At 42.4% G+C, this 26360-nt stretch overlaps 1 protein-coding gene across 1 annotated transcript; it reads left to right on the plus strand.

The window, feature by feature from the left end:
- The first annotated feature begins 584 nt into the window (after positions 1–584).
- On the plus strand, positions 585–26303 carry LOC124693068 (mediator of RNA polymerase II transcription subunit 23). The gene is made up of 21 exons (XM_047226522.1): positions 585–740; positions 827–870; positions 1176–1275; positions 1364–2326; positions 3182–3416; positions 3640–3857; positions 4979–5192; positions 5470–5756; positions 6220–6303; positions 6491–6585; positions 6679–6841; positions 6916–7161; positions 7680–7847; positions 7927–8040; positions 8159–8284; positions 20365–20510; positions 21611–21854; positions 21934–22699; positions 22842–23023; positions 25641–25744; positions 25878–26303. The coding sequence occupies exons 1-21, from the start codon at positions 600–602 to the stop codon at positions 26077–26079; spliced, it is 4842 nt and encodes a 1613-aa protein (XP_047082478.1). The 5' UTR covers positions 585–599; the 3' UTR covers positions 26080–26303.
- The last annotated feature ends 57 nt before the right edge of the window (positions 26304–26360 follow it).

The following is a 26360-nucleotide window of genomic DNA, read 5'->3' on the forward strand; positions in this document are numbered from 1 at the left end:
AGCTAGAGCACCCGCGGTAGAGGTCGGCGAGCGGGGGTTGGAGGGAGACGGGGAGGTTCTCGCGGCGGTGCGCCGGCTGAAGAGGAACGGCTGCTGCGCATGACGGTAGCGCGGTGCGCGACGACGGCGTGGCTGTGCGGCTCCAATCGATTTGGGAGAAAGATAAGGAAGGAGCGAAGAACATGGGTGGGGCCCATACTGGCACGTGGAGCGCCCACGCAGCAGAACGATTAGAACGCTGTTCCCCGGGGAACAACAACGTTTCCCTTTTCTCTTTGGTGGAATTGAGCGTTCGTGCAAACAAAATTATGCTTTAAGAATCATGCAGCCAAGTAAAAATAAGCTAGAAAATCAAAATGCAGGAATTTTGGCCAGCTAGATGTGAAAAGTAAAAATACTTCGGCGAGGAACCAAACACGCCCTTTTGTGTTGCTCAAATCTCTGGCAGTAGCGGCTCAGATCAAGCACATCCCACCGTCAATTCCATCTTTCCCAAAACGCGAAAGCATCAGGCTGCTTCACAGTGCTTCAGTCCTAACTAAACCCTTTTCCCCCACGTTCCCCTCCCGGTCGCCGGCGACGGGAACGACGCACCTGCGATGGACGGGGGCCACGGGCAGAGGCAGCCGCTGTCTCCGGCGATTTCGGCCTCCGCGGTGGTTCCGCACCAGCGGCAGATGCAGCTCCACCAGCACCCGGCGCGGCCGGCCATCGCCGATCTCTTCACCCTATATCTCGGTGTGCGTGCCCCTCCCTTCCCCAATCCCTAGCTTACGCGTCTGCGAGCGCTACTTCTGACCCTGGGTGTGTGTGTGTGGCTTTGCAGATGAACTCCAAGCAGCGGGCCGAGGACCCGGCGAATGAGACCTCGTAAGTTGCCTTCTCTCCCGTGGCCTTCAATTTGGGAATTTATTTGTGAACTGTACTCCGTGCGAATTCGGTTGGATTAGTGAGTAACATAGTATTAGTTGTTTTGAGGTCGTATGATAGACGATGCCTTCTTGAATGCGATATTATGCTGATTTTTTTTTTTGAATTAGCCCGTGCTACTTATTTGGTAGCTATCTGTCATGTAAATTGTTTCCTGGAACTGTTCTGTAATTTGAACAGGGGAGTCAGTTTTAGTAAATAAGTTTTTGCAGAATTTAATGTGCTGTAAAAATTGAATTATTCAGGAACAAGCTGCAGAAGAGAGTATCTGCTCTTAACAGAGATCTGCCTCCCCGGGACGAGCAGTTTATTTTGGATTTTGAGCAGTTGCGCACACGGTTTCCAGTAAGCAGAAGCATTTACACAAACAGTCATTTTGACCACAGGACCAAAAATAACAGAAGAAATTGATTATATTTTCATGTTTCTTTAGGACCAGGAGCAGTTACAGGCAGTCACGGAATCAGTTCTCATCTCATTTGTTCTGCAATGCAGTAGCCACGCTCCACGATCTGAGTTCCTGCTCTTTGCTACGCGGTGTCTGTGTGCTCGTGGCCACCTTAGATGGGACAGCCTCATTCCATCTCTACTCAGTGCAGTTTCTTCTGCTGAGGCACCAACGGGGCAAGGGGGTTCTGTGACTGTTGGTGGCCCTGTATCTTCTTCCTCAGCTATTGCAGCACCAAGTGCTCCAAGCTTTCACGCTTCAAATCCTACATCTCCTTTATCAGCAATGAACGCTATAGGATCTCCTACTCAATCTGGTATTGACCAACCTGTAGGTGCAAATGTGTCACCCATGAAGGCTGCTGAGTTTGCTAATCTTGGGCAGCTTGGTACCACATCAAGAGGTGACCAGTCTGGCAGGGGAGCAGAAACTAGTTATCTCTACCATTTATCCTGTAGGATCATTTTAGCCGGGCTAGAGTCCAGTTTGAAGCCAGCTACCCATGCCGTGACTTTCCAGCATATGGTAAATTGGTTGGTTAACTGGGACCAGAGACCCCGTGGCGTGGATGAAGCCAATCCAGCGCAAACTAGGATTGAAAGGCCCGTGCATGAATGGATGCATCTATGCTTAGATGTGATCTGGATTTTGGTTGATGAAGACAAATGTCGTGTTCCATTCTATGAGCTTGTTCGCAGCAACTTGCAGTTTCTCGAGAACATTCCTGATGATGATGCTCTAATTTGCATCATTATGGAGATCCATAGGAGGAGGGATATGGTGTGTATGCACATGCAGATGTTGGATCAGCACCTTCATTGCCCAACATTTGGAACCCATCGGTTCTTGTCACAATCCTACCCAAGCATAGCTGGCGAATCTGTAGCCAATTTGCGTTATTCTCCCATTACTTATCCTAGTGTTCTGGGAGAGCCACTGCATGGAGAGGTAATGTTACTCTTTTAGCAAGCAGCCACATCTTTCATTTTATGCTTACTTTTCCCGTATTTGTTTACATTGTTATCTTATGCAATGCATTGAAGCCTCCATTCGATCTCACAATGTTTGCTATTCCCTCCCTGCAGCAATACTTTGTTGGGGATTATTTTTTATCATAGTCTATAAACTTAAGCAAACATTGAGAAAAATTACTGAAACATCATTGTAAATCATTGGGAGAATGAGGGAGGGATAATTAAATGTACGACCACACTATTTAACAAGATTTGAAAAACATATGCTATCTATTTTGCATGGATGGAGTTTGATTTAATTTTCCTTCCCAGTTCTCAGTCTCCTATATAAAACACCTACTTGTACCATTTATCTGTTCTATAATGAAATAAGGTGAACGCATTCTGGAGATAGATTCTATAATGACATTTCACGTGGCCAGTCAGACACTTCTATGTATATTAGTCGTTCTCCTGTGACCATCTTGATGCATATTAGTGACTGAAGCTGGTATATTTCAAGTGCAATGTTTTAAAAGTTTTTATGTTTAATTTCACAGGGGTCAGTATTTTTATTGCTATGGTTTAGTTGTGTTCAGTACTGCTGATATAAAAATTATTGTTAATTTGTGGGTGTTTTGCACGCTATTGTTGTATTATTCATTATTATGGCTGATCATAATTATATGCAAGAAGCATGAATAATTTAAATGAAAAAGTGAAAGAATTCAGAACTGTTAGGCAGCAAACTTGGCGGGATTATGTATATAAGTATTTATTTAATTTTCTTAGTTTCTTCCTAATATTGTTCTGGGCTGGATACCAAAGCTTATGTTGCATTGTTGTTTAGGATCTTGCAAACTCTATTCCTAAGGGGGGTTTAGATTGGGAACGTGCTCTGCGTTGCTTGAGGCACGCTCTCCGCACAACTCCATCACCAGATTGGTGGAGACGTGTTCTTCTTGTTGCTCCTTGTTACAGGTCACATTCTCAAACATCAACACCAGGAGCTGTTTTCTCACCGGATATGATTGGTGAGGCAGTTGCTGACAGGACGATTGAACTACTGAAGTTAACTAACTCAGGTTAGCATATGTGAGCCACTGAGCTCCACTATCTCTATATTCAAGTACAATAAGTTCATTTCTCTAGTGGATAGCTGATAGGATTCGAGTTTCCATGGGTATACCCCCTTTTTTACTAAAGGCCTTTTTGTGGCATGCAACTTTTGCTTTAAAGAAAATATTGAGGTTATCAGCTATTACCTACTGCCTGTGTTCTCATTGCAGTTCTGTCATACTATTGCAGAGACTCAGTGCTGGCAAGATTGGCTTTTGTTCGCAGACATCTTTTTCTTCCTAATGAAAAGTGGCTGTATTGATTTTCTTGATTTTGTGGACAAGCTTGCGTCTCGAGTAGCAAATGGTGATCAACAGATTTTACGCAGTAATCATGTCACCTGGTTGCTTGCACAGATTATCCGTATTGAGATTGTGATGAACACACTTAGTTCAGACCCAAGGAAGGTGATATTCTCTTGTATGATGATCTTTATACATTTCTTTTTTCTTTTTCTTTTCTTCTTTATTAAAATGCAATTGCTTAGTTTTTTAATTACCTGTAGGGAGTACCAAGCAGTAGATTTAATTAAAACCTTATTAGAAGAAGATACTGACATAGAATGTACAAAAGGGGAGGGTGGCTATGCTAATCTGGGGGGGGGGGGGGATCAAGCAAGTGTCCTTAAGAGGAGATAATTTCCATTGTAAACATAAAAGGCCAAGAGCCTACACTAGGATTTATGCTGTTAAAAGATTCTGTATTCCTCGGCTTCTAGATGCTCCAGCCTGCTACGATGGAAAGCTTCCATGAAGAAAGGCCTCTACAAGTGGGTCTGGGCTGATCAAAGAAGATGGTGTGTATCCGAGTTGGTGTCCAAAGATAATCCAATGTCATTCGAACATAAGTTTCTGAAGGGGCAGCTGCAGAAAAGATGTTCCCTGGTTTCCAGTTCTTCTAAGTTGCAGAGTGCGCAGTTCGAATCCTCAGTGACACGTGAATGATATGCCTAAGAACTAAGAAGCATGTCTCTGTTGTTGAATTTTGTCATTCAGGAAGAGTGTATGCAAAGGCCCTAAGCTTGGAAGTACATTTGGAGTCCCGAATCCATTTTATGGGCACTGGAGTTGACCATGCTGAAAAGTTGAATCATAGTATCTGCTGGACGAAAAGGAAGTATTGCCCCGTGGGTAGTGCCAAATGGTCATTGCTTTCCTGAGTAACATGATGGCCGAGGAGGAATTGCCGAAGATCATGAAGTTCATCGAGGTCTGGAATGAAAGGGGGAAGTGGAATGCAATTGTTTAGTTGATGGCAGGATGCTGTAAGAAGGTTATTCCGTTGGGAAATATGAAAGACACTTTATTCAGCTGACAATCTGTTAGAATTAATAACAGTGCTTAACTAACTCAGCTGGACTAACTTCACATGTAAGAGCTGTTAAAACTTAAATGGTTACCAATTTGTTTTACTGGATAGTATTTTGTATGCTAACCTTGTTATGTGTTTTATTGTATTTGTTTCAGTTTCCCAGTTAAAAGTTCATTGTATCCATATAAGATCGTTCTAATTATTCTTGTTTTATCAGGTTGAAACAACACGCAAGATAATTTCGTTCCATAAAGAAGACAAGAGCCTCGATCCTAATAATATCAGCCCTCAAAGTATTCTTCTTGATTTCATAAGTAGCAGCCAAACTTTGCGCATTTGGTCTTTCAACACTTCAATTAGAGAGCATTTGAACAGTGATCAGCTTCAAAAAGGCAAACAGATAGATGAGTGGTGGAAACAGACGACGAAAGGTACTTGTCCCCTGGATGGCTGGATTTACCATCATGCTTTTGCTTTGTAAAAATGCTGCTAATTTAAGAGTTCGTTAAGAATGTGTAGACAGGTAAGTTAACTAATCAAATATAGGAAAATTCTTGTTCTTTGCATTACATAATAGCACCAGAATTCACAATTCAGGCGATGCATGTTATTTATTTGAGAGATGCTTAGCTGCACACCATTATTACATTTTGCATTTCATCATGTATCTCTATATGATTTAAATGCATTTCCCCCTTGAAATGATAGCTTCGGGAGAGAGAATGATAGATTTTATGAACTTGGATGAACGGGCCATGGGCATGTTTTGGGTTCTCTCGTTCACCATGGCACAACCAGCATGCGACGCAGTCATGAACTGGTTTACATCAGCTGGAGGGGCAGAACTCATTCAGGGACCCAATATGCAACCAAATGAAAGAATGACGATGATGCGTGAAACTTACCCCTTGTCAATGACGCTGCTTTCTGGGTTGTCTATCAACCTTTGTTTGAAGCTTGCTTTCCAGCTTGAAGAGACTATATTTCTTGGCCAGGTAAAACCTAAAAAGTTCACATTGCTGCTAATACCCTATTTAATTTTATATTTCTGTTCTGTATTTTTTTATACACCCTACCGCAACTTTATTGGGACTAAAGATTTTGTTAATATTGGTTTTATATACATTAGCTGATACAGAACAGAAGTAGAAAATAATTTAGTTCACATTTTCTTTCACATGATCAAAAGAATTCTGTGCATAAATCTTCTGTTCATCTAAATAGCAATTGATGAATAGTTTATATGTTATATAGTTTTGCTAACAATATGTGAGCCAGTGACTCATCTATTTTAAATTTATGACATCATTTGTAATCTTAACTGGAAATATATCTTTCTAGAAGTATGCATATAATCACACTTATCTGTTCTTTTGTTGCCATTACTAATATTCACCTGTCTTTAGATTCTCCAAACTTGTATATTGCTACCCTAATCTTACCTCTGTTCTTTGATAGGCTGTTCCTAGCATTGCTATGGTGGAAACCTATGTGAGGTTGCTGCTTATAACACCCCATTCATTGTTTCGTCCGCATTTTACAGTAAGTCCTGCTGCCTACTAAGGTGATCTGTATATTTATGTGGCAGACTGTGACTGCTGTTTTCCTCTGATTTCTGAATTACTTCCTGTGACTATAACTTGTAAGCCAAAAGGCCCCATCTTCTGACTTTGTGCAAATCATAGTTATATGGAAATTCTGATATGTTCGTACTATTTAAACTTGGCAGACATTAACCCAAAGATCTCCATCTATTCTGAGCAAATCTGGTGTGTCTTTGCTCCTGCTTGAGATACTGAATTACAGACTACTTCCTCTGTACAGGTCATTCTCAACCTAATTTAGAAAAACCTCAAATTTGTGCCTTTTATTGGTATCATTGTACCTTTTTCTTACATCAACATGGTTCTTTTCTAGGTATCACGGAAAAAGCAAAGCATTGATGTATGATGTCACAAAGATAATATCAATGATTAAGGGAAAACGTGGAGAACATCGCCTTTTTAGATTAGCTGAAAATTTGTGCATGAACTTAATTCTCTCACTGAGAGACTTCTTTTTGGTGAAAAAAGAGTTAAAGGTAAAATATTACTTGCTTTTGTTTGGAAATTCGGCTATCACTAGTCCATTGAGTGAACTTCTATGTTTATGTAGGGACCAACCGAGTTCACTGAAACGCTTAATCGCATAACCATAATAAGCCTTGCTATCACCATCAAGACACGTGGAATTGCGGAGGTTGAACACATGATTTATCTTCAACCACTGTTAGAGCAAATTATGGCAACTAGTCAGCATACTTGGTCAGAAAAGACTTTACGTTATTTTCCTCCCCTTATTCGTGATTTCTTAATGGGGAGGATGGATAAGAGGGGACAAACTATCCAAGCATGGCAGCAGGTATCATTTTATTATTTCTTTTTGGGACAAGTGTTTGGCCATTTATATCTGTATGCATCTACTCATCACTATCTTGGGCGGTTTATAGTTCATTTTTATTGAGGATTGCCAAATGATACTTCTTTTGTTAAATTTTTTAAGCATGTAATAACTAATAGCTGCTCTTCCTATTTGTGGAAAGTCAACTGGTGGAGAATTTATCGGTAGTTTGTTCATCCTTTTATGTTCTAAGTGCCCTCAAGTTCTTACACCTCCAGATGATATTATTACCTAATAGTGCTTTGCTACTTTATGGATATAAGTTGGACAAATAGAGTTCTTGTGACCTGAAAATACAGCAAGTCCATATACTTGTTCTGGCTGTGTGAATAAGTGTATTCAGATCACCAAAGGTCTTAAAATTCCCAATCTAGCATAAATTTTAGTTCCCTTAAGTTGCTATCACATGTTTATAAGATGAAACGCTGTGCCAGGTCATGTTGTTCTTCACTTCAGTATTGACAATACTCTCCTTTCAGGCAGAAACTACCGTTATCAATCAATGCAACCAGCTACTGTCACCATCAGCTGAGCCGAACTATGTCATGACTTATTTGAACCACAGTTTTGCTCAGCATCGTCATTATCTTTGCGCCGGTGCTTGGATGCTAATGAACGGACATCTTGAGATCAACAGCACAAATCTTGTATGTCTATTTTTGTGTCTGATAACTTTGATACAGCTGTGTTCTGTTACTCTATATGTGTTGCTGGATCTTAATGCAGGCTCGTGTCTTGAGAGAGTTTTCACCTGAAGAAGTTACAGCAAATATTTATACAATGGTAGATGTTCTTCTGCATCATATCCAGCTTGAGCTTCAACGAGGGCATCCAGCGCAGGTGACTCAAGATATTCACTTTTTGTTATTTTGTTAGTTGTCTCTTTGGTTGTTTGTTTATGTGGTTTTCGTTTTCTAGTAGTCCGTGTGTAATATTTTCTGGCACTTATCTGATGCAGGATTTACTTTCCAAAGCAATCACGAATCTTGCATTCTTTATTTGGACACACGAGCTACTTCCACTGGACATTCTGCTGCTAGCTCTTATTGACAGGGATGATGATCCTTATGCTTTACGTCTTGTGGTAAGTCCTCTTAAAATTATTCAGTTTGCATCCCATATTTCTAAAATCATGACCATTATGCTTTCTGTAGCCAGTTTTAGTTACGATTGACCATTTATCAATTGTTACAGCTTGAACATTCTACTAAAAACTGTTTCAAAAGCTGTTCATGGTCAAATATTAAAGCCTCTAATCCTATCTTTCAACCCTTCACTGATTTTCTTCATGACATGGTAGCAACGTGGCGGACTAGTGGCATCCACGCCAATTGAAACCACTCGTGAAATTACCCCCGAGGGTGAAAAATGGATTGTTTCGTTAGTTTGAGACACTGGACAGAATTGTTTTCAAGTTTAGGGTCGGAAATTGTAGACCTTCGCCAGAGTTAAGGGTTGAAAACTACATTTCTTTGGCTATCACATTTGCAGTTTTCTAAGCTCTTCTAAGCTGTTAAACACATCGATATGGTAACATGGTACAGTTTTTTTGTTCTAGTAATTAAGATAGTAACACATGGGCAGCATGTGGACACCTTATGGTAACACATTACTCTATCAAAGTGCTTTAGGAGTAGGCATAGAGTATCCTACTCTATATGTATGTAGGTATAGCTTAGTTGAAACATAGTCCTTTTTTTCATATCCTATTTGCAGTTTTCAAAGCTTATGCAAGTTGTTAAACAACTTGGATATGGTAAGTTGGTAACATGCTATAGTTTTTTGTATTAGTCATCAAAATAGTAACATGTTACGATATCACTGTTGTTGGAGCAGGCGTAGAGTACCCTACTCTATGCCTAGGTATAGGCGTATAACTTAGTCTTTCGGTGAAAATCTATACCATTACCAACCATGATTGTCAAGAGTAGTACAACCGTGAGTCAGTGACTACAACGATATACCTTGTATGAGGCTCTGTTTGCTTAGGCTGGAGGTTACAGAGAAGCAGCTGGAGCTAGTAAGATCTGAGAAACAGCTGGAGTTGGTCAGCTGGTAGTGTTCACAGCCTGAGATGGATTCAGATATAATCTACAAGGACTTTATTGGAACCCATCGACTTCGTAATTTTATTTTCTGTCCTCTCTTCTAATCTATTTTACATGCACAACTCGCATATCAAACCTTGCTCCAACAGTATATACATGAACAAACACCTAGAACTCTAACAGCAAGTTGAAAGGATCGTATGCCGCACCTAGAGGGGGGGGGGTGAATAGGTACTAACCAATTTTTAGTTCTTTTTCAATTTAGGCTTGACACAAAGGTAAATTCTCTAGATATGCAACTATGTGAATTTCCCTATATGACAAGGTTAACGACTAAGCAAGATATAGCAATACAATATAGAGGAGATAAAGGATAGAGGTAACCGAGAGTGGAGCACACGGAGACACGGAGTTGATTCCCGTAGTTCCCTTCCTTTGCAAGAAGGTACGTCTACGTTCGGAGGAGTGTGGTCGCTACGAAAGCCAGACCAACAGTCACGAAGACTTCACTTAGGTCTCCTGTGAGCAACGCCACGAAGGCCTAGCCCACTTCCACTAAGGGATTTCCTCGAGGCGGAAATCGGGCCTTTACAAAGTTTCTGGGGCACACATCCACAACCAAATTGGAGGCTCCCAAATCTGTAACAACACAACAATCAACAACAATACATCAACACAAATCAACTAGGGATCCAAAGAGGAACACTAGCAAGGGGGCCCTCAAACAAATGAGGGGAAATGTAAATCGCTTCGGTGAGGATGTAGATCGGTGTCTTCTCCTTCGAATCTCCAAAGATCAAGAGCTTTGGTTGGGGGAGGAAGGAGATCTTGCAAATCTTGAGTTCTTGAGGTGGCTCTAATGGTGGTGAAGCTTGGCAGATTTTTGTGCAATGATTGAGCAACTTGTCCCTTTGGAGAAGAGAACTTGTCCCTTTGGAGAAGAGAGCTATTTATATGATTGGAGCTCTCAGATCTGACCGTTTGGACGATTTTTAGTAACACCGGAAGTTCCGGCCAGGAGGGTCGGAACTTCCGCCAGGAAGATTCTGCATCAGGCGACCTGGTCAAAAAAGATTGGGGCGGAACTAGGGCGGACCGGAAGTTCCGGCCAAGTTCTGGAATTCCAGAAAAACCATACTGGACATACTGAGCCACATTTTTGACGTTTCCGGAACTTGCCCGGAAGTTGGGCGGAAGTTCCGCTGACCGGAACTTTCGGCCAACTGCACCGGAACTTCCGGCCAGCGAACAAACCTTCAAGGAAAAACGGCGCTGAGGAGCCACTGCTGGAAGCAACAGGGCGGAAAAACCTGCATAATCTTCAGAACTGACATACAATACCACCAGCCATGTATATATCATGAAATCTTGAACCTGTCTACATCAACGCACATAAATATATACCTAGTGTTGACATCAAACACACAAAACCCAAAAGAGTGGGAAATGTTCTTTCAATCTCCCCCTTTTTGGTGTTTGATGACAACACAAGTATTTGCAAGGAATGATCAAAAATAAACTGCGAAACATTTCTTTTTATATATGTGCTTCTCCACTTAACTGGCCGGGGACGGGGGGGCGGTTCGCCTCCCACTTTTCCCTATCCAAGATCCGTTCGTGCTCTCTCTCTGTGGCGGCTGCAACTTCTCGGCCGGATCTCCTTCCTCCGGCGACCTCCGTCGGATCGGCTCCGTGGATTGGCATCCTCCCTCTCCTCCATCATGGCTCCTCCCGGTTTGTGCCCTCTCCCTCTCATGTGTGGGTAGACCTCACTAGATGAACTATAGGGCATACTCTAGGTTAAGCTATGGTAGAACATCTCTAGATGCCTTTTCCTACCGGATCTTGCATAGGATGTTGTGGTAATGCGATTCACAATGCCATTCCCGCGGATCCGGTGAGAAAATGTTGCTGTCTTCGAACAGCCGGATGTTTCGGCCCTGTGCGTCGGAAGTTTCGCCCCGGGGCGGAACTTCCGCCGGTTCTCACCGGAACTTCCGGCCTGGCCAGTTTTGTGCTGTTTACTCAGTATTCTGTGCAGGCTCTGGTTGTTTGATCTCCTTGTCCATGTGCACTCATGTATCATATATGTATCACAGGTGCTTCCAAGAATAAGGAGATCAAACAAGGAGTGCACATAGACAAGGAGATCAAACAACCAGAGCCTGCACAGAATACTGAGTAAACATCAGAAAACTGGCCAGGCCGAAAGTTCCGGTGAGAACCGGTGGAAGTTCCGCCCCGGGGCGGAAGTTCCGGCGCACAGGGCCGGAACATCCGGCTGTTCGAAGACAACAACATTTTCTCACCAGATCCGCGGGAATGGCATTGTGAACTGCATTACCACAACATCCTATGCAAGATCTGGTAGGGAAAAGGCATCTAGAGATGTTCTACCATAGCTTAACCTAGAGTATGCCCTATAGTTCATCTAGTGAGGTCTACCCACACATAGAGAGGGAGAGGGCACAAACCGGGAGGAGCCATGATGGAGGAGAGGGAGGGGATGCCAATCCACGGAGCCGATTCGGCGGAGGTCGCCAGAGGAAGGAGATCCGGCCGGAGAAGTTGCAGCCGCCACAGGGAGAGAGAGAGCACGAACAGATCTTGGATAGGGGAAAAGTGGGAGGCAGAAACTGCCCCCCCGTCCTCGGCCAGTTAAGTAGCGAAGCACATATATAAAACAAGGAGATGTCAAATGAAAACCAATTAAGATCCAAATTACTCCAACTCTTCACAAAGAAGAGTGTGGTGGCCTAGGCCACCATATATATGAGTGTTATGGCATGGCACCGCGAAGATATATCTTGGGCCCAAAACCACTACTCATCATTGAAGCTCACATATCATTATATGATATAAAGAGAATGATTTCGTTAATGTTGGCATTATGGGGGGAGGGATAGCTCAATAGTTTAAACCGCACTCCCCCTATCTCCATGCCCACATCTAAACCAAATAAAGTTTTGAGACAAAGGTGTGTTTGCAAGATGGTCAAGCTATACTCCTTGAATCAATGATATTTAGCTCATTCCTCAAATAGCAAAACCTTGCTTCATCAAGAGGCTTCGTGAATATATCGGCAAGTTGGTCTTTGGTAGGAACATAGATAAGCTCAATATCACCACAGGCAACATGATCCCTAATAAAATGATTCCGGATCTCAATATGTTTCGTTCTTGAATGTTGCACCGGATTATAGGCAATCTTGATAGCACTTTTATTGTCACATAATAGAGGCACTTTGTCACAAATGACACCGTATTCCTTTAAAGTTTGCCTCATCCATAACAATTGAGTGCATCCACTCGCAGCGGCAACATATTCGGCTTCGGCGGTGGAGAGAGATATACAATTTTGCTTCTTAGAAGACCAACACACCAAGGACCTACCAAGAAATTGGCAAGCCCCGGAGGTTGATTTCCTATCATCCTTGTCTCCCGCCCAATCCGCATCGGTGTATCCATTGAGAATAAAACTTGAGCCTTTAGGATACCAAATACCATATCTTGGGGTATCAACTAAATATCGAAAGATTCTTTTGAGAGCCATCATGTGACTCTCTTTAGGAGAAGCTTGATACCTTGCACACACACCAACACTCAACACTATGTCCGGTCTAGATGCACAAAGGTAAAGCAAGGATCCAATCATGGAGCGATATACCTTTTGATCCACCTCTTTACCATTGGGATCAAGTGCAAGATGACATTTAGTAACCATAGGAGTGGCTACACCCTTCAACTCGGACATCTTGAACCTCTTGAGCATGTCTTGGAGATATTTTGCTTGATTGATGAAGGTTCCTTCTCTCAATTGCTTGATCTCAAAACCAAGGAAGAACTTCATCTCTCCCATCATAGACATCTCAAACCTATCGGTCATAAGCTTTGAAAATTCATCATTGAAAGCTTGGTTAGTAGAACCAAAGATAATATCATCAACATATAATTGGCAAACGAAAAGCTCCCCATTTACCCTCTTAGTAAAAAGAGTGGGATCGATTAGCCCAACATCAAACCCACGGTCTACCAACAATTCTTTAAGGTGCTCGTACCAAGCTCTAGGAGCTTGTTTGAGACCATAAAGTGCTTTATCAAGCTTGTAGACATGGTTAGGAAAGTTGAGATCCTCGAACCCCGGGGTTGCTTAACATAAACCTCTTCATGCAAAGGACCATTAAGAAATGCACTTTTCACATCCATTTGTTGTAACTTAAAGTTATGATGCGATGCATAAGCAAGAAGGATACGGATGGACTCAAGGCGAGCCACGAGAGCATAAGTTTCTCCAAAGTCAATTCCTTCAACTTGAGAGAAACCTTGAGCCACCAATCTTGCCTTGTTCCTCACAACATTTCCAAACTCATCTTGCTTGTTCTTGAATATCCATTTAGTGCCTATAACATTGCGGCACTCCTTTGGCTTCTCTACTAAGGTCCACACTTTGTTGCGCTTGAAGTTGTTGAGTTCCTCGTGCATAGCTTCCAACCAATCCGTATCTTCAAGGGCTTCAAATACTTTCTTAGGTTCCACTAAGGAGATATAAGCATGATGATTGCTAAAGTTAGCCAATTGCCTTCTTGTGGAAACCTTTGCTCGAACATCACCAAGGACCTTGTCATGTGTGTGTCCAAGAATTTCAAGGGTCCTTTCTCTTCTTGCTAGACGACGGGCCTCGATCTCCTCCTTGGTTCTTCTAGGCCGTGGAGGTGTCACTTGATCAACTTGATTATTTGGGTCCCCGTCTTGACCTTCAATTTGAGCTTCCTCAATTTCTTGAGAATGCTCAACCCCATGTGCTTGATCTTGGACAATATTTGGTGAAGTGCAAACATCGAATGGAAACTCATCGGAGCCATCATGAATCCTTGATTGATCTTGTCCTTGATCTTGTACATGAGAGGGAGGGTTTTCTTCTTGTTCTTGGGTTGGTGCATCATTAGCTTCAAGAGATGGGGTTTGTTGATGTTGAGAAGATGAGGGCTCCACCGTGGTAGAGCATAGTCCTTCCCGAGACGCCACACCGTGTCCCTCAATGGGGCGGAAAAATCCCACACCCATTCTTACTATGGCATCTTGAGGTATTTCATCACCCGCACATACATCAACTTGCCCCACTTGGGAGCCATCATTTTCTTCGAACTTCACACTACAAGATTCGATGATAATCTTGGAAGATATATCAAAGACTCTATAAGTGTGAGATTCGGCACCGTAACCAACAAATATACCCTCCAAAGCTTTAGGAGCAAATTTAGACAAACGAACTCCTTTGATTTTATAGAAACACTTACACCCGAACACCTTGAAGTATGAGATATTAGGCTTGTTGCCGGTGAGTATTTCATATGGAGTCTTGTTCAAGCCCTTACGGAGATAGAGCCGGTTAGAAGAATGACCAGCGGTGGAGATGGCTTCGGCCCAAAAATTATAGCGGGATTTGTATTCCGCCATCATAGACCTTGCCATATCCAAGAGAGTCCGGTTCTTCCTCTCCGCAACACCATTTTGTTGAGGGGTGTATGCAACGGAATATTGATGTCTTATCCCCTCATCACTAAGAAAATCATTGAGTGTGTAGTTCTTGAACTCGGAGCCGTTGTCACTTCTTATTGCCATAATAAGGAGGTTGTGTTGGCGTTGAACCTCGGTGGCAAAGTCAATGAAGATTTGTTGAGTCTCATCTTTTGATTTGAGAAAGAAGACCCAAGTGTATCTTGAATAGTCATCAACAATTACCAAGCAATATTTCTTCCCACCAAAGCTTGCATGAGTGGTAGGACCAAAGAGATCCACATGAAGGAGCTCCAAGATCCTCTTGGAAGAGATGATAGTCTTGCTTGGGTGTGGAGAGTCATGCATTTTGCCTTCAACACAAGCCCTACAAACACGATCTTTGGCAAAAGAAACATTTTCCATTAGTCCCACAATATGGTTCCCCTTGTGAAGACTTTGCAAAGTTCTCATGTTGACATGGGCTAAGCGGCGATGCCACAACCAACCCACATCCGCCTTTCCGAATAGGCACATCACACTTGAAGTGGTGGTCCCCGAAAAGTCCACCACATACAAGTTATGTTCGCGATACCCAACGAAAGCGACTTTTAGAGTCTTGCTCCACAAGAGGACCACAATATCATTATCAATAAAGACGGCGAAACCCATCTTGCCAAGGGCGGAAACGGAAAGCAAATTGTAACCAAGGGTTTTGACAAGCATGACATCCACAAGTGTTATGTTGTGTGCAACCACAACCTTGCCAAAACCCAATACCTCGGATGTAGAATTATCGCCAAAGGAGACGGTGATATTGTTTATGTTGGGCGTCGACTCCTTGACGAGGTTCTTGCCGCCGGTCATATGACTTGTACATCCACTATCAAGTACCCATTTTGAACCTCCGGCGGCATAGTCCTACATGAGATTAATTCTTGGATTTAGGTAGCCATTTCTCAATGGGTCCTCTTTTGTTAGCAACAAGGTCTTTGGGACCCAAATAGACCAAGCAACATAACCATCATATGGGCCAACATATTTAGCATAAACATCACCATAATAATCTTTAAATAGAACATAGTGAGGGCTAGCATTTTCCGCATCATCATCATTAATGGTGTTGCCCTTAGGGGCTTCACCATTGGTGATAGCTTTCTTCTTCTCTTGTGCGGGCTGTGCCTTTTGCTTGTTTGCCTTCTTTACCTTGGCATTATAACCTAGGCCCTCCTTTCCATTGTTTGATCTCTGCTTACTCAAAAGATCATCCAAAGAAAGTTTACTTTGGGGAGAGGAGGCCTTAGCAAGTTCATCCTTCAACCTAGCATTTTCCTCAACAATATTTGCATGATCACATGAAGGGGTAGAGGAACTAGGTACATCATATGAAGCAAGCCTAATTTGAAGTTGCTCATTTGACTTGGATAGGAGAGTGTATTCACTCTTCAAAGCTTTGTGAGCTTTGTCTAGTTCATCTAGATCCTTCACAAGTTTCTCATGATCAACACCAAATTGGGCCTTTTCCTTTTTAAGCACTTTAGTCTTAGCCCTAGCAAGATCTCTAGCTTTAGTGAGCTTGTTAATTTTATCTTGAGGCTCTTCAAGAGAAGCTATAGTTTCTTGACATTCCTCAAGAGCATTTTTAAGAGCATGAATTTCAAGAGAGTCTTCTCTCTCTATTTGACATTTTTTCTCAAGAGTATCATTTAGTTTAGCTATACGAACCATGAGACTAGAAACATGCTTTTTGGTGTTACCTTGTAAGTTAAGAATGAACTCATTAAACTCAAGCATTTCTTGTTTCACTTTTAAACTAGCATGGTCCACCCCTAGATCATTTGATATGTTAGGCATAGAGGGGTTAGGGGATGATACCTCGGAGGATGTAGCCATGAGGCAACTTTCTTCCTCCACATGAATGACTTCATTGGTGGATTCACTTGGTGATGAAGAGTTGGTGGAGAGGGAGGCAAGAGCAACCAATCCATTTGAGGCATCATCTTCTTCATCAACAACATCCTCATCTCCGGAGGAATATTCTTCATGAGTTGATAGCACAATAGATGTGTCCAAGGTGGACCTTGTCATGAAGCAATGTGCATTCTTGATATGAGGACTTTCATTGGGGGATTCAAAGAGATGAAGAGGGAATGTTGGTAGTGACAATGGCGGCCACCTCCTTTGAGCTTTCTTCGTCTTCATCATCACTAGAACTTTTAACTTCATCGGAAGAATATTCTTCCCTAGTCACTAGCACAATCCTTGGAGGCCTCTTGCCCTTCTTGCTCTTGTTGTAGAACTTCTTGTTGTTGGGGGCCTTTGAATATTTGCCCCTTTGAGTCTTTGCTCTTATCCTTGGGAATGAGTCTTCCACCATGAGTCTCCCTATTCTCATAGGGGCATTCGGCGATGAAATGGCGCTTGTCATCACAATTGTAGCATGATCTTGTTCTTGGACCCAAGGTAGTGAACCCACTTTTGTTGTTTCTCTTGATGTTGTCTTCCTTGGCCTTGGAGGGATCAACCCAAAAAGATTTTACATGGAAGGCCATGTGATCATTGTAGTGGAATTCCAAGTCTTCCGGATAGGTCATACTCCAAGATGCCCTATATTGTTCTTGAGGGATCACTTCCATGGAATTGACCGTCAAGGCAAGATTGTTCCCTTTCGACATACCAATGGCACGATTGCGAGAATCATGGGAGTTTTGCTCGAGCACCTTGAGGGCTTGCATCTCGTGCACGGCTTGTTGAGATGTGAGAGAGGAATAGCATTCTCTCCCAACAAGAGTCTTGACATCAATGGGTTCAAATGGCATCATGCAATCAATGTACTTATCCTTGATCCAAGAGTCATTGATGTGGGTGGCACCCACATTCCGGAAAGCATCGGCAACGGTGATGAGTCTTGCATACATGTCTTCATGATCTTCATCCGGTAGCCTCATGAATCCTTCGGCTTTATTCCGAAGAGAATTGTACTTGTTCCTTCTCATGCTATCACTTCCAATGCAACTAGTGGCCAAACCATCCCAAGCTTCCTTGGCGGTGGTGTAATTCCGAATACGAGACAATTCTTTTGTCCCCACACTAGTTTGAATCATGTGCAAGGCGGTATCATTGAGTTGACTATCAACCGCTTCTCTTCTAGTCAACTTGTCGGGGTTGTATGGCTTGAAGCCTTCCACGATGACTCTCCAAAGTTCATTGGTGGCACTACGAACATAAGAACGAAACTCAAATTGCCATGTATCGTAATCTTTCATATTAAACTTAGGTGGGTCTCCCCTAATGTTCATATGAGGATGGGGAACCGGGATATCGGGAGATAGGAAAGGCAGAGCCACTCGATTGTAGCTCTCACCTCCACTAGTTCCCCTAGGAGATACAATGGGAGATTTGATAGTAGTTGAGTTATCACCATCCACGGGTTTGGTAGCGGAGGGTAATGCCGAAGCACCTCCCTCTTCTAACACACCCGTGTCCTTTACCTCTACGGCGGGAGCCATGGGAGGGACCGGAGTCAAAAGCTCGGAAATCATTTTTCTCATGCCTTCCATTTGAGCTTCCATGGAGGACCTCAACGAATTGAAGTCATCCATGGAGACCATCTTAGCGGCCTCTTCCATAGGCCCATCGTCCGGCATACTCTTAGGCGGTTAAGCCCGAATAAGAGCCGAGGCTCTGATACCAATTGAAAGGATCGTATGCCGCACCTAGAGGGGGGGGGTGAATAGGTGCTAACCAATTTTTAGTTCTTTTTCAATTTAGGCTTGACACAAAGGTAAATTCTCTAGATATGCAACTATGTGAATTTCCCTATATGACAAGGTTAACGACTAAGCAAGATATAGCAATACAATATAGAGGAGATAAAGGATAGAGGTAACCGAGAGTGGAGCACACGGAGACACGGAGTTGATTCCCGTAGTTCCCTTCCTTTGCAAGAAGGTACGTCTAGACTTCACTCAGGTCTAATGTGAGCAACGCCACGAAGGCCTAGCCCACTTCCACTAAGGGATTTTCTCGAGGCGGAAATCGGGCCTTTACAAAGTTTTTGGGGCACACATCCACAACCAAATTGGAGGCTCCCGAATCTGTAACAACACAACAATCAACAACAATACATCAACACAAATCAACTAGGGATCCAAAGAGGAACACTAGCAAGGGGGCCCTCAAACAAATGAGGGGAAATGTAAATCGCTTCGGTGAGGATGTAGATCGGTGTCTTCTCCTTCGAATCTCCGAAGATCAAGAGCTTTGGTTGGGGGAGGAAGGAGATCTTGCAAATCTTGAGTTCTTGAGGTGGCTCTAATGGTGGTGAAGCTTGGCAGATTTTTGTGCAATGATTGAAGAGAGCTATTTATATGATTGGAGCTCTCAGATCTGACCGTTTGGACGATTTTTAGTAACACCGGAAGTTCCGGCCAGGAGGGCCGGAACTTCCGCCTGGAAGATTCTGCATCAGGCGACCTGGTCAAAAAAGATTGGGGCGGAACTAGGGCGGAACTTCCGGTGACCAAGTTCTGGAATTCCAGAAAAACCATACTGGACATACTGAGCCACATTTTTGACGTTTCCGGAACTTGCTCGGAAGTTGGGCGGAAGTTCCGCTGACCGGAACTTCCGGCCAACTGCACCGGAACTTCCGGCCAGCGAACAAACCTTCAAGGAAAAACGGCGCTGAGGAGCCACTACTGGAAGCAACAGGGCGGAAGTTCCGCCAGCTGGGGCCGGAACTTCCGCCAGAGATGAAAAACCTGCATAATCTTCAGAACTGACATACAATACCACCAGCCATGTATATATCATGAAATCTTGAACCTGTCTACATCAACGCACATAAATATATACCTAGTGTTGACATCAAACACACAAAACCCAAAAGGGCGGGAAATGTTCTTTCACAAGTGCGAGCACAGCGAGCTCCAGAATGCATCTGTCACCGGTAGGACTGGCAGCAACAGTTGACAAAGGGAGGATGGAAGGGCAGCACAAGGGCAACTACCGGCCGTGGGCAGAGGAGATCTGGGAGTAGCGGAGGACGGAGACTCGCGGTAGCTGGCGGTTCAGCTCCAGCTCGGCATAGGACATGGAAATTGTGGAAGATCTTGGGATTGATGGGTGTGCGAGGAGGGTGGCAAGGACTCACGGATGGTGCCAAAGGTGGAGTTCGGCTGCTGCTGCTGTCTTCTCTCAAACCTTAGGCAGCTTCATCACACCTGAGATGGGAGGAGATTAGATTAGGGATGGGAAAAGGGAAAACTGCGAAGCATTTCTTTTTATATATGTGCTTCTCCACTCCAGTGTAAAACCGACAAGTGCTTCTACCAAGCGCAGTTAAAAACATTAGGTGTTTGTTGAGTTGGTGCTTCCGGAGGACTAGAAGCACCACAAGCTAAAGCATGAAGCCCAATAAACAGGGTCATTGAGAAACAACCAGTGCCTGAGCTAGCTAGTTTTACTATAACTGTCTATATTTTCTATTGTGTATACCAAGGTACTTTGGTACTTAGAAGGCATTATACTCTGATAAATTTAATGTTACTACTTACTAGCTGTTTCACCTGTGCATACAAAACCTTGGACTTGCTTTAATTGTAAATTTAACATTACAGATCAGTCTGCTTGAAAGACCGGAACTTCAGCACAGAATTAAAGCATTCTGCAGTTCTCGTTCTCCCGAGCATTGGCTAAAAAATCAACATCCAAAAAGAGCTGAGCTCCAGAAAGCTCTTGGTAACCATCTCTCATGGAAGGACCGGTAATTCCAATCTTTTAACTGATATTCAAGTCCAACATTTCAAATTTGCATGATATATGATTTATTCGTTGCACACATGCATAAAGCAGGTTCATTCTAATAGTATTTGTCTGCTGAATTGCAATACATGCTAGCTGTTTCATGAATCTTTTTTTTGTTAGTCTCGTTGCCTGGTACAAAAAGGTCTAATGTATTTGGAGCTCTTGATAAATTTGAGGGCACCATGGTGGTTAGTTCATCTTTAGTAAGGGACGTTTTTCTGGTATGGTTGATGTGTATTTATCCATTTATTTTCCTTAGCCTCAAATTGTACCATCCTTGTTTTTGCCTGAATCTCGCCGGTTTGAGAAATCGTTGTCTTATTCCCAAGTCCCAACTATGTGGCCACTTGCTTTTGATCTACTGAATTTGTAAGTGCGGATGTTAGATGCTTTTCTTTACGTTATTGCTGCGATTGGATTTTATTTTAGCAGTGGGTTATATATCTACTTCCCTGATATAAGAAACATAACTACCTTTGTCATGTTTGATTTTTTTGTTTCTAAAATCCTCGTAATAATCAGTAAAGCATTATATAGGTTTAGTGATGAAAAAAGTGTACCTTTAGATTTCTATTTTGAACTACGTTCTTATGAGCATGCTTCTGTAGTATTAAGAATACATTGTTATGAAATTGATCAAAGTTCAGATTTGATTTGGACAATTCTTCCAATACACTGCTTGGCCCGATGCCAACAGTCCCAACATGTTGCTCCAGATTAGAGGGCCAAAGGGCATATGGTAAAAAGGTATAAGATGAGACCAAGGATTAGTGGGTCTCCAATTTGGGACACATGGGGTAGCGAGCAATGTGTTGCCTCTCTTGATGCTGGTGTTTGTAAAATTAACAAAGGGAGTGCTAGCCTGAAGCCCCTGGCTGATAAATATCCTCTGATAGTATCATATTTTGTTTATACAATCGTGTAGTCTCGTAGCATGACAAATTATGTTGATTTCAATATATTTTACTTTGAAAATAATATTGTACTAGGGTTTTGCCGTTTTGGGGTTCTATGCAAGTTATAGAAGCTTGATTCACTGTAGTCGCGTTGTTAATGCAGATATCCGCCTTTTTTCGATGACATTGCTGCCCGCTTGCTTCCAGTCATCCCGCTGATAATTTATAGGCTTATTGAGAATGATGCTACAGATATCGCAGACAGGGTTCTTGCATTTTATTCTACCTTTCTCGCCTTCCACCCACTAAGATTTACATTTGTGCGCGATATTCTTGCATACTTCTATGGTCATCTTCCAAGCAAGTTAATTGTCAGGATCCTCAACGTGCTGGGTGTTAGCACCAAGGTAAACCCCTGTTTCTCTTTTCTATGGAACTCTTCTCCCTGTCTTATTTCATTCATTACTAACGGTGAACATCTTACAGACTCCTTTCTCAGATTCCTTTGCTCAAACATTAGGGTCGTCAAACTCTTCTATTTGCCCACCACCAGAATACTTTGCCAACCTTTTGCTAGGCCTTGTTAATAATGTCATACCTCCTTTGAGTAGCAAGTCCAAATCAAATCCAGCAGATGCTTCTGGAAATACAGCACGCACAAGTTTCAGCAAGCCTCATGCATCTGCGCAAGCTGGTGGAAGTAGTAATGCTGATGGTCAGAGGGCATTTTATCAAAATCAGGATCCTGGGTCATATACACAACTTGTTTTGGAAACAGCAGCTATTGAGATTCTGTCACTTTCTGTGCCAGCTTCTCAAATAGTGTCTTCTCTAGTTCAACTAATAGCACATGTACAAGGAACGCTTATACAATCAAATAGTGGTCAAGGAATGTCTGGTGGTTTGGGCCAGAACTCTGGGCTGCCAACTTCACCTTCAGGCGGGGGTGCTGAATCTGCAGCTGCCAACCGAGCAAACACTTCTGCAAGTGGAATCAGTGCTAACTTTGTTTCTAGAAGTGGCTACTCCTGCCAGCAATTATCTGTTTTGATGATTCAAGCATGTGGCTTCTTGCTGGCACAACTCCCACCAGAATTTCACATGCAACTATACTCAGAAGCAGCCCGAATCATAAAAGATTGTCGTTGGCTTGCTGACAGTTCCAGACCTGTTAAAGAGCTTGACTCTGCTGTTGGTTATGCACTTCTGGACCCAACATGGGCTTCTCAAGATAATACATCGACAGCCATAGGTACTGTATGACATTTTAGTTTTGTTGTGTTTTTTTTGCACAAATTCAACTTCAATATTTGGGTCCATTCAGCTCAGCATTTATTTTATATGCTGCTGCTGTTTTGCGCTCACATTATATGTTTGTTCTGCCTTGATTGCAGGTAATATTGTTGCCCTTCTACACTCATTTTTTAGCAATCTTCCACAAGAGTGGCTGGAATCTTCACATACCGTCATCAAACATCTTCGGCCAGTGAATTCAGTTGCCATGTTGAGAATTGCGTTTCGCATATTGGGCCCCTTATTGCCTCGTCTAGCCTTTGCTCGACCTCTATTCATGAAGGTATGCCTTGTTTTCCCTACCTGCTTACTGGTTACTAAGAAAACATGTTCTTTGGGATTTACAGTTTACATAATGAACTTGGAGTTGATTTCTAACTGTTGTGAATTGAAACAATATACTTCCTCCGTTCTCAAATAGGTGGACATTTAGCCTCAAACTTTGTCCATAAAAGAGTGTACATCTATCTTCCCAATGCATTTTAAAGTAGCAACAATTATTTCTTTCTCATCGCACGGAAATCAAACCCAATACTATTCAGCACATGTTATCTTAATTTTCTACATACACTTAGCTTATTGGAGGTGAAAGAATTAAAGAGGAGAGAGATGTTGGTTTGCATCTTCCCTTTTGCTAATCTATCTTGAAAATCCCGCACGTCCACTTATTTGTGGACGGAGGGAGTATGTTGTACCTGCAATCTCAACCATCAAAGCAATATCATGTTCATCATTTTGGCATCTTAATGTCTTGTGTTCTGTCTTTTGTTTCAGAAGAAAAAGGCATTGCCAATTATATAGGAATAGTTACTACTCTCTCTGTTCCAAAATAATCGATGTTCTAAGTTTGACCAAAGTTATGGGAAAACGTCTAAATATACACAACGTCAAATCAATATAGTACAAATATTTATTGTATCATTAATGTGATAAAACCAAATTTGTGTTTCAGATGTTGATATGTTTTTCTAAAAGTTGGTCAGACTTGAAGTAGTTCGACTTAGGACAAAACTATAACATTGATTATCCTGGAATGGAGGGAGTATATGGTTGGAACAGGGGATGAGTTTAGACCTCATGGAAAAAAAAATATTTGTGTCTTTGCTCTCCCCGTAGCCTTGTAGCTTGGAAAGTTTACTTGTAAACTTGTAGGCTGTAGCTAGGACGGTGATGATCCCATCGATGCAATTAAATGAGCAGCTATCTGTAACACAAATAAGCGTATGGTAAATCAACTTACTTACATTCATCCCATTCGTTCAGTGTACAAAAAACAAACACTAGTTTCACACAACATTAGATGACCTATGGCGCTGCAGTATGTGTCCTGCAGATGTTGCCTGGGTCTGATTGGCTACCAATATGGCCTTGCGAGGACGATCTTGCTGTCGATCTGAACTCACTGCCTCTCGTGCTTGTGGGCTGGCCGCCCAGTTAGCTGCTACTAGCACACATGGCCCATGGTCGCCACCCGCCTGTCTAGGCTTTGCAACTGCAACATGGGATGCCGATACGATGCGCCGGCTCCACCATAGGGCTCACATTGATCTTGCCATACCTAGGGTTGATTGAACGTATAGTGATACAACTAAGATTAGGCTGCTAAAGAAAGCATGCATGGCAACACATCACAAATTCACAACATGAATCGAACTGCTGCTACGTTCTTCAAATAAATAGGGTACCATGAAAAAAAACACTAAGGATAGATAGGAAATTAGTTTGATTGTATCCTGCGTGATATTTAACATAGAAAAAAGATGACCACTAACGTCCGTTTAAAAGACTTTTCTTGCAATGTCACATATATGTGGTCGTTAGAATTAAGTTTGGTGCAAAATTTTCAACTGAGGTTCCAGATTTATCGGTAGCACTGGATTATGTTGAGTCGTGTTTGATACTTGGTCATACATGATACATGATACAATTCAAGTAGTATACATGATACAATTCAAGTAGTATAATTTGAGCTAGTGATGTGTTGGTCTTGTCATGAAGATTCTGATAAAAACTAATTGACATGAAATGGTGCTAACTAATGGAATTTGTGACCAAGCCTGTTCATCAATCATCATCATGTGATGACGAAAAATTGTATGGAATGGAATATAGAATATCAAATGGATACCCCGCAGATAAATAAGGAGGCAAGCACATTACCCAAAGGCTTAGGGAAAACCGTTTCCTTAATTTATCATGCATCCTGATTGCCTAAAAAAAGAAATTTCAAGAAGAACTTTTTGGGGGTAATTAAATTGGAGGCGGTGCCGGCTGACGACGTGTATCCTTACATGGTGCAAAAGCCCATCAAACTTGGCACTAGCTAGCTAGTAGTTAACTGCTTCATCCAACAAGTACGTCCATAGTAAAAAAAAAAAACTTTGAAGCCTTCCAAAATGTTTCTGAGTAATTACCTAGCCTCCTTATTTGTGGGTGGTCTATCCATCACATACTCTGTATCCCAGTACATCCATTCTTTTGTCACCACATCTTGATGAATTGGCTAGGTCACATCTCCATTAATTAGTTCTACCCCCTTCCATGCCATTTAATTTTTCATCCATCTTTTTGACAAGACAAACTCATCGTTAGCTCAAATTCTAGTACTAGAATTTCTACCAACATATGCTATTGAAGTTTCCGTGACCAATGTTTTCATGATTTTGTCCATGGGCGGGGAGCATCATGCTAGTCAGAGGTGGCCATGGCCCATAGCATCCCCTCACCACTTTCGTACCAAAAAAAAGATAATGTTTGTCTTGACCCCATTCCTCCCTGCGCCGCTACTGGCTTCACCGGTGGTCAAATACATTGTTGCATGAAGAAAGTATTTAAAAAAACAAGAAGTATAATATTTTGTTAATTTTCTACTAATTTTCTTATGTTGTTGGGTTCTGCAGACATTGGCTTTGTTGTTCAACGTGTTAGGAGATGTATTTGGGAAGAATTCTCAGTCCTCGCCTCATGTAGAGGCATCCGAAATTTCAGACATCATCGACTTCTTGTAAGACATATTTTTCATGTTTCTCTTTGAAATTTCTCTGGCACACACTTATATTAATGTTCTTGCTCTGCGTTCAACTGTTCTCTGTACAAGTTGTCGTATGAATCACTTCATTTTCTTGTTGGTAAAACAGGCATCATGCGGTTATGTATGAAGGTCAAGGCGGCCCCGTTCAGAGTACTAGCAAACCTAAAGTGGAGATATTGACATTGTGCGGGAAAGTGGTGGATATGCTTAGGCCTGATGTGCAGCACCTCCTCTCCCACCTGAAGACGGATCCAAACTCCTCAATTTATGCAGCGACCCATCCAAAGCTAGTGCAGCACCCGTCCTAACGTTGATGTAAGCTGTACAGGCCTGAACGTCAAGCATTTGTAACCTGTAACTTCCAGACTGGAATCTGGATCTTATCAGAATGGTTAGGGACACACCATCTAGCACTGTCGTAGTACTAGTTCGTTAGTGCAAATTGCGTTATTATATGTATCGTCAACTCAATACGTCCCACCAGAGCTCTGCAATCCATTGGCAGGAGTTAGCAGCAGACAGTTGTGTACTAGGGGTACCTGTTTTGCTGTAATGGTGCAAGACAATGCCTCGTCTGGTTGACGGTCAC

This window comes from Lolium rigidum, chromosome 2 (genome assembly GCF_022539505.1).
Source record: "Lolium rigidum isolate FL_2022 chromosome 2, APGP_CSIRO_Lrig_0.1, whole genome shotgun sequence".
NCBI classification, from domain to species: Eukaryota; Viridiplantae; Streptophyta; class Magnoliopsida; order Poales; family Poaceae; genus Lolium; species Lolium rigidum.

Coding starts and splice junctions, on each gene's coding strand:
- LOC124693068 (XM_047226522.1), top strand. CDS start 600: ATGGACGGGGGCCACGGGCAGAGGCAGCCGCTGTCTCCGGCGATTTCG. Junction 6,304..6,490: donor TGTTTCGTCCGCATTTTACA/GTAAGTCCTGCT, acceptor TAAACTTGGCAG/ACATTAACCCAAAGATCTCC. Junction 6,586..6,678: donor AGACTACTTCCTCTGTACAG/GTCATTCTCAAC, acceptor GTTCTTTTCTAG/GTATCACGGAAAAAGCAAAG.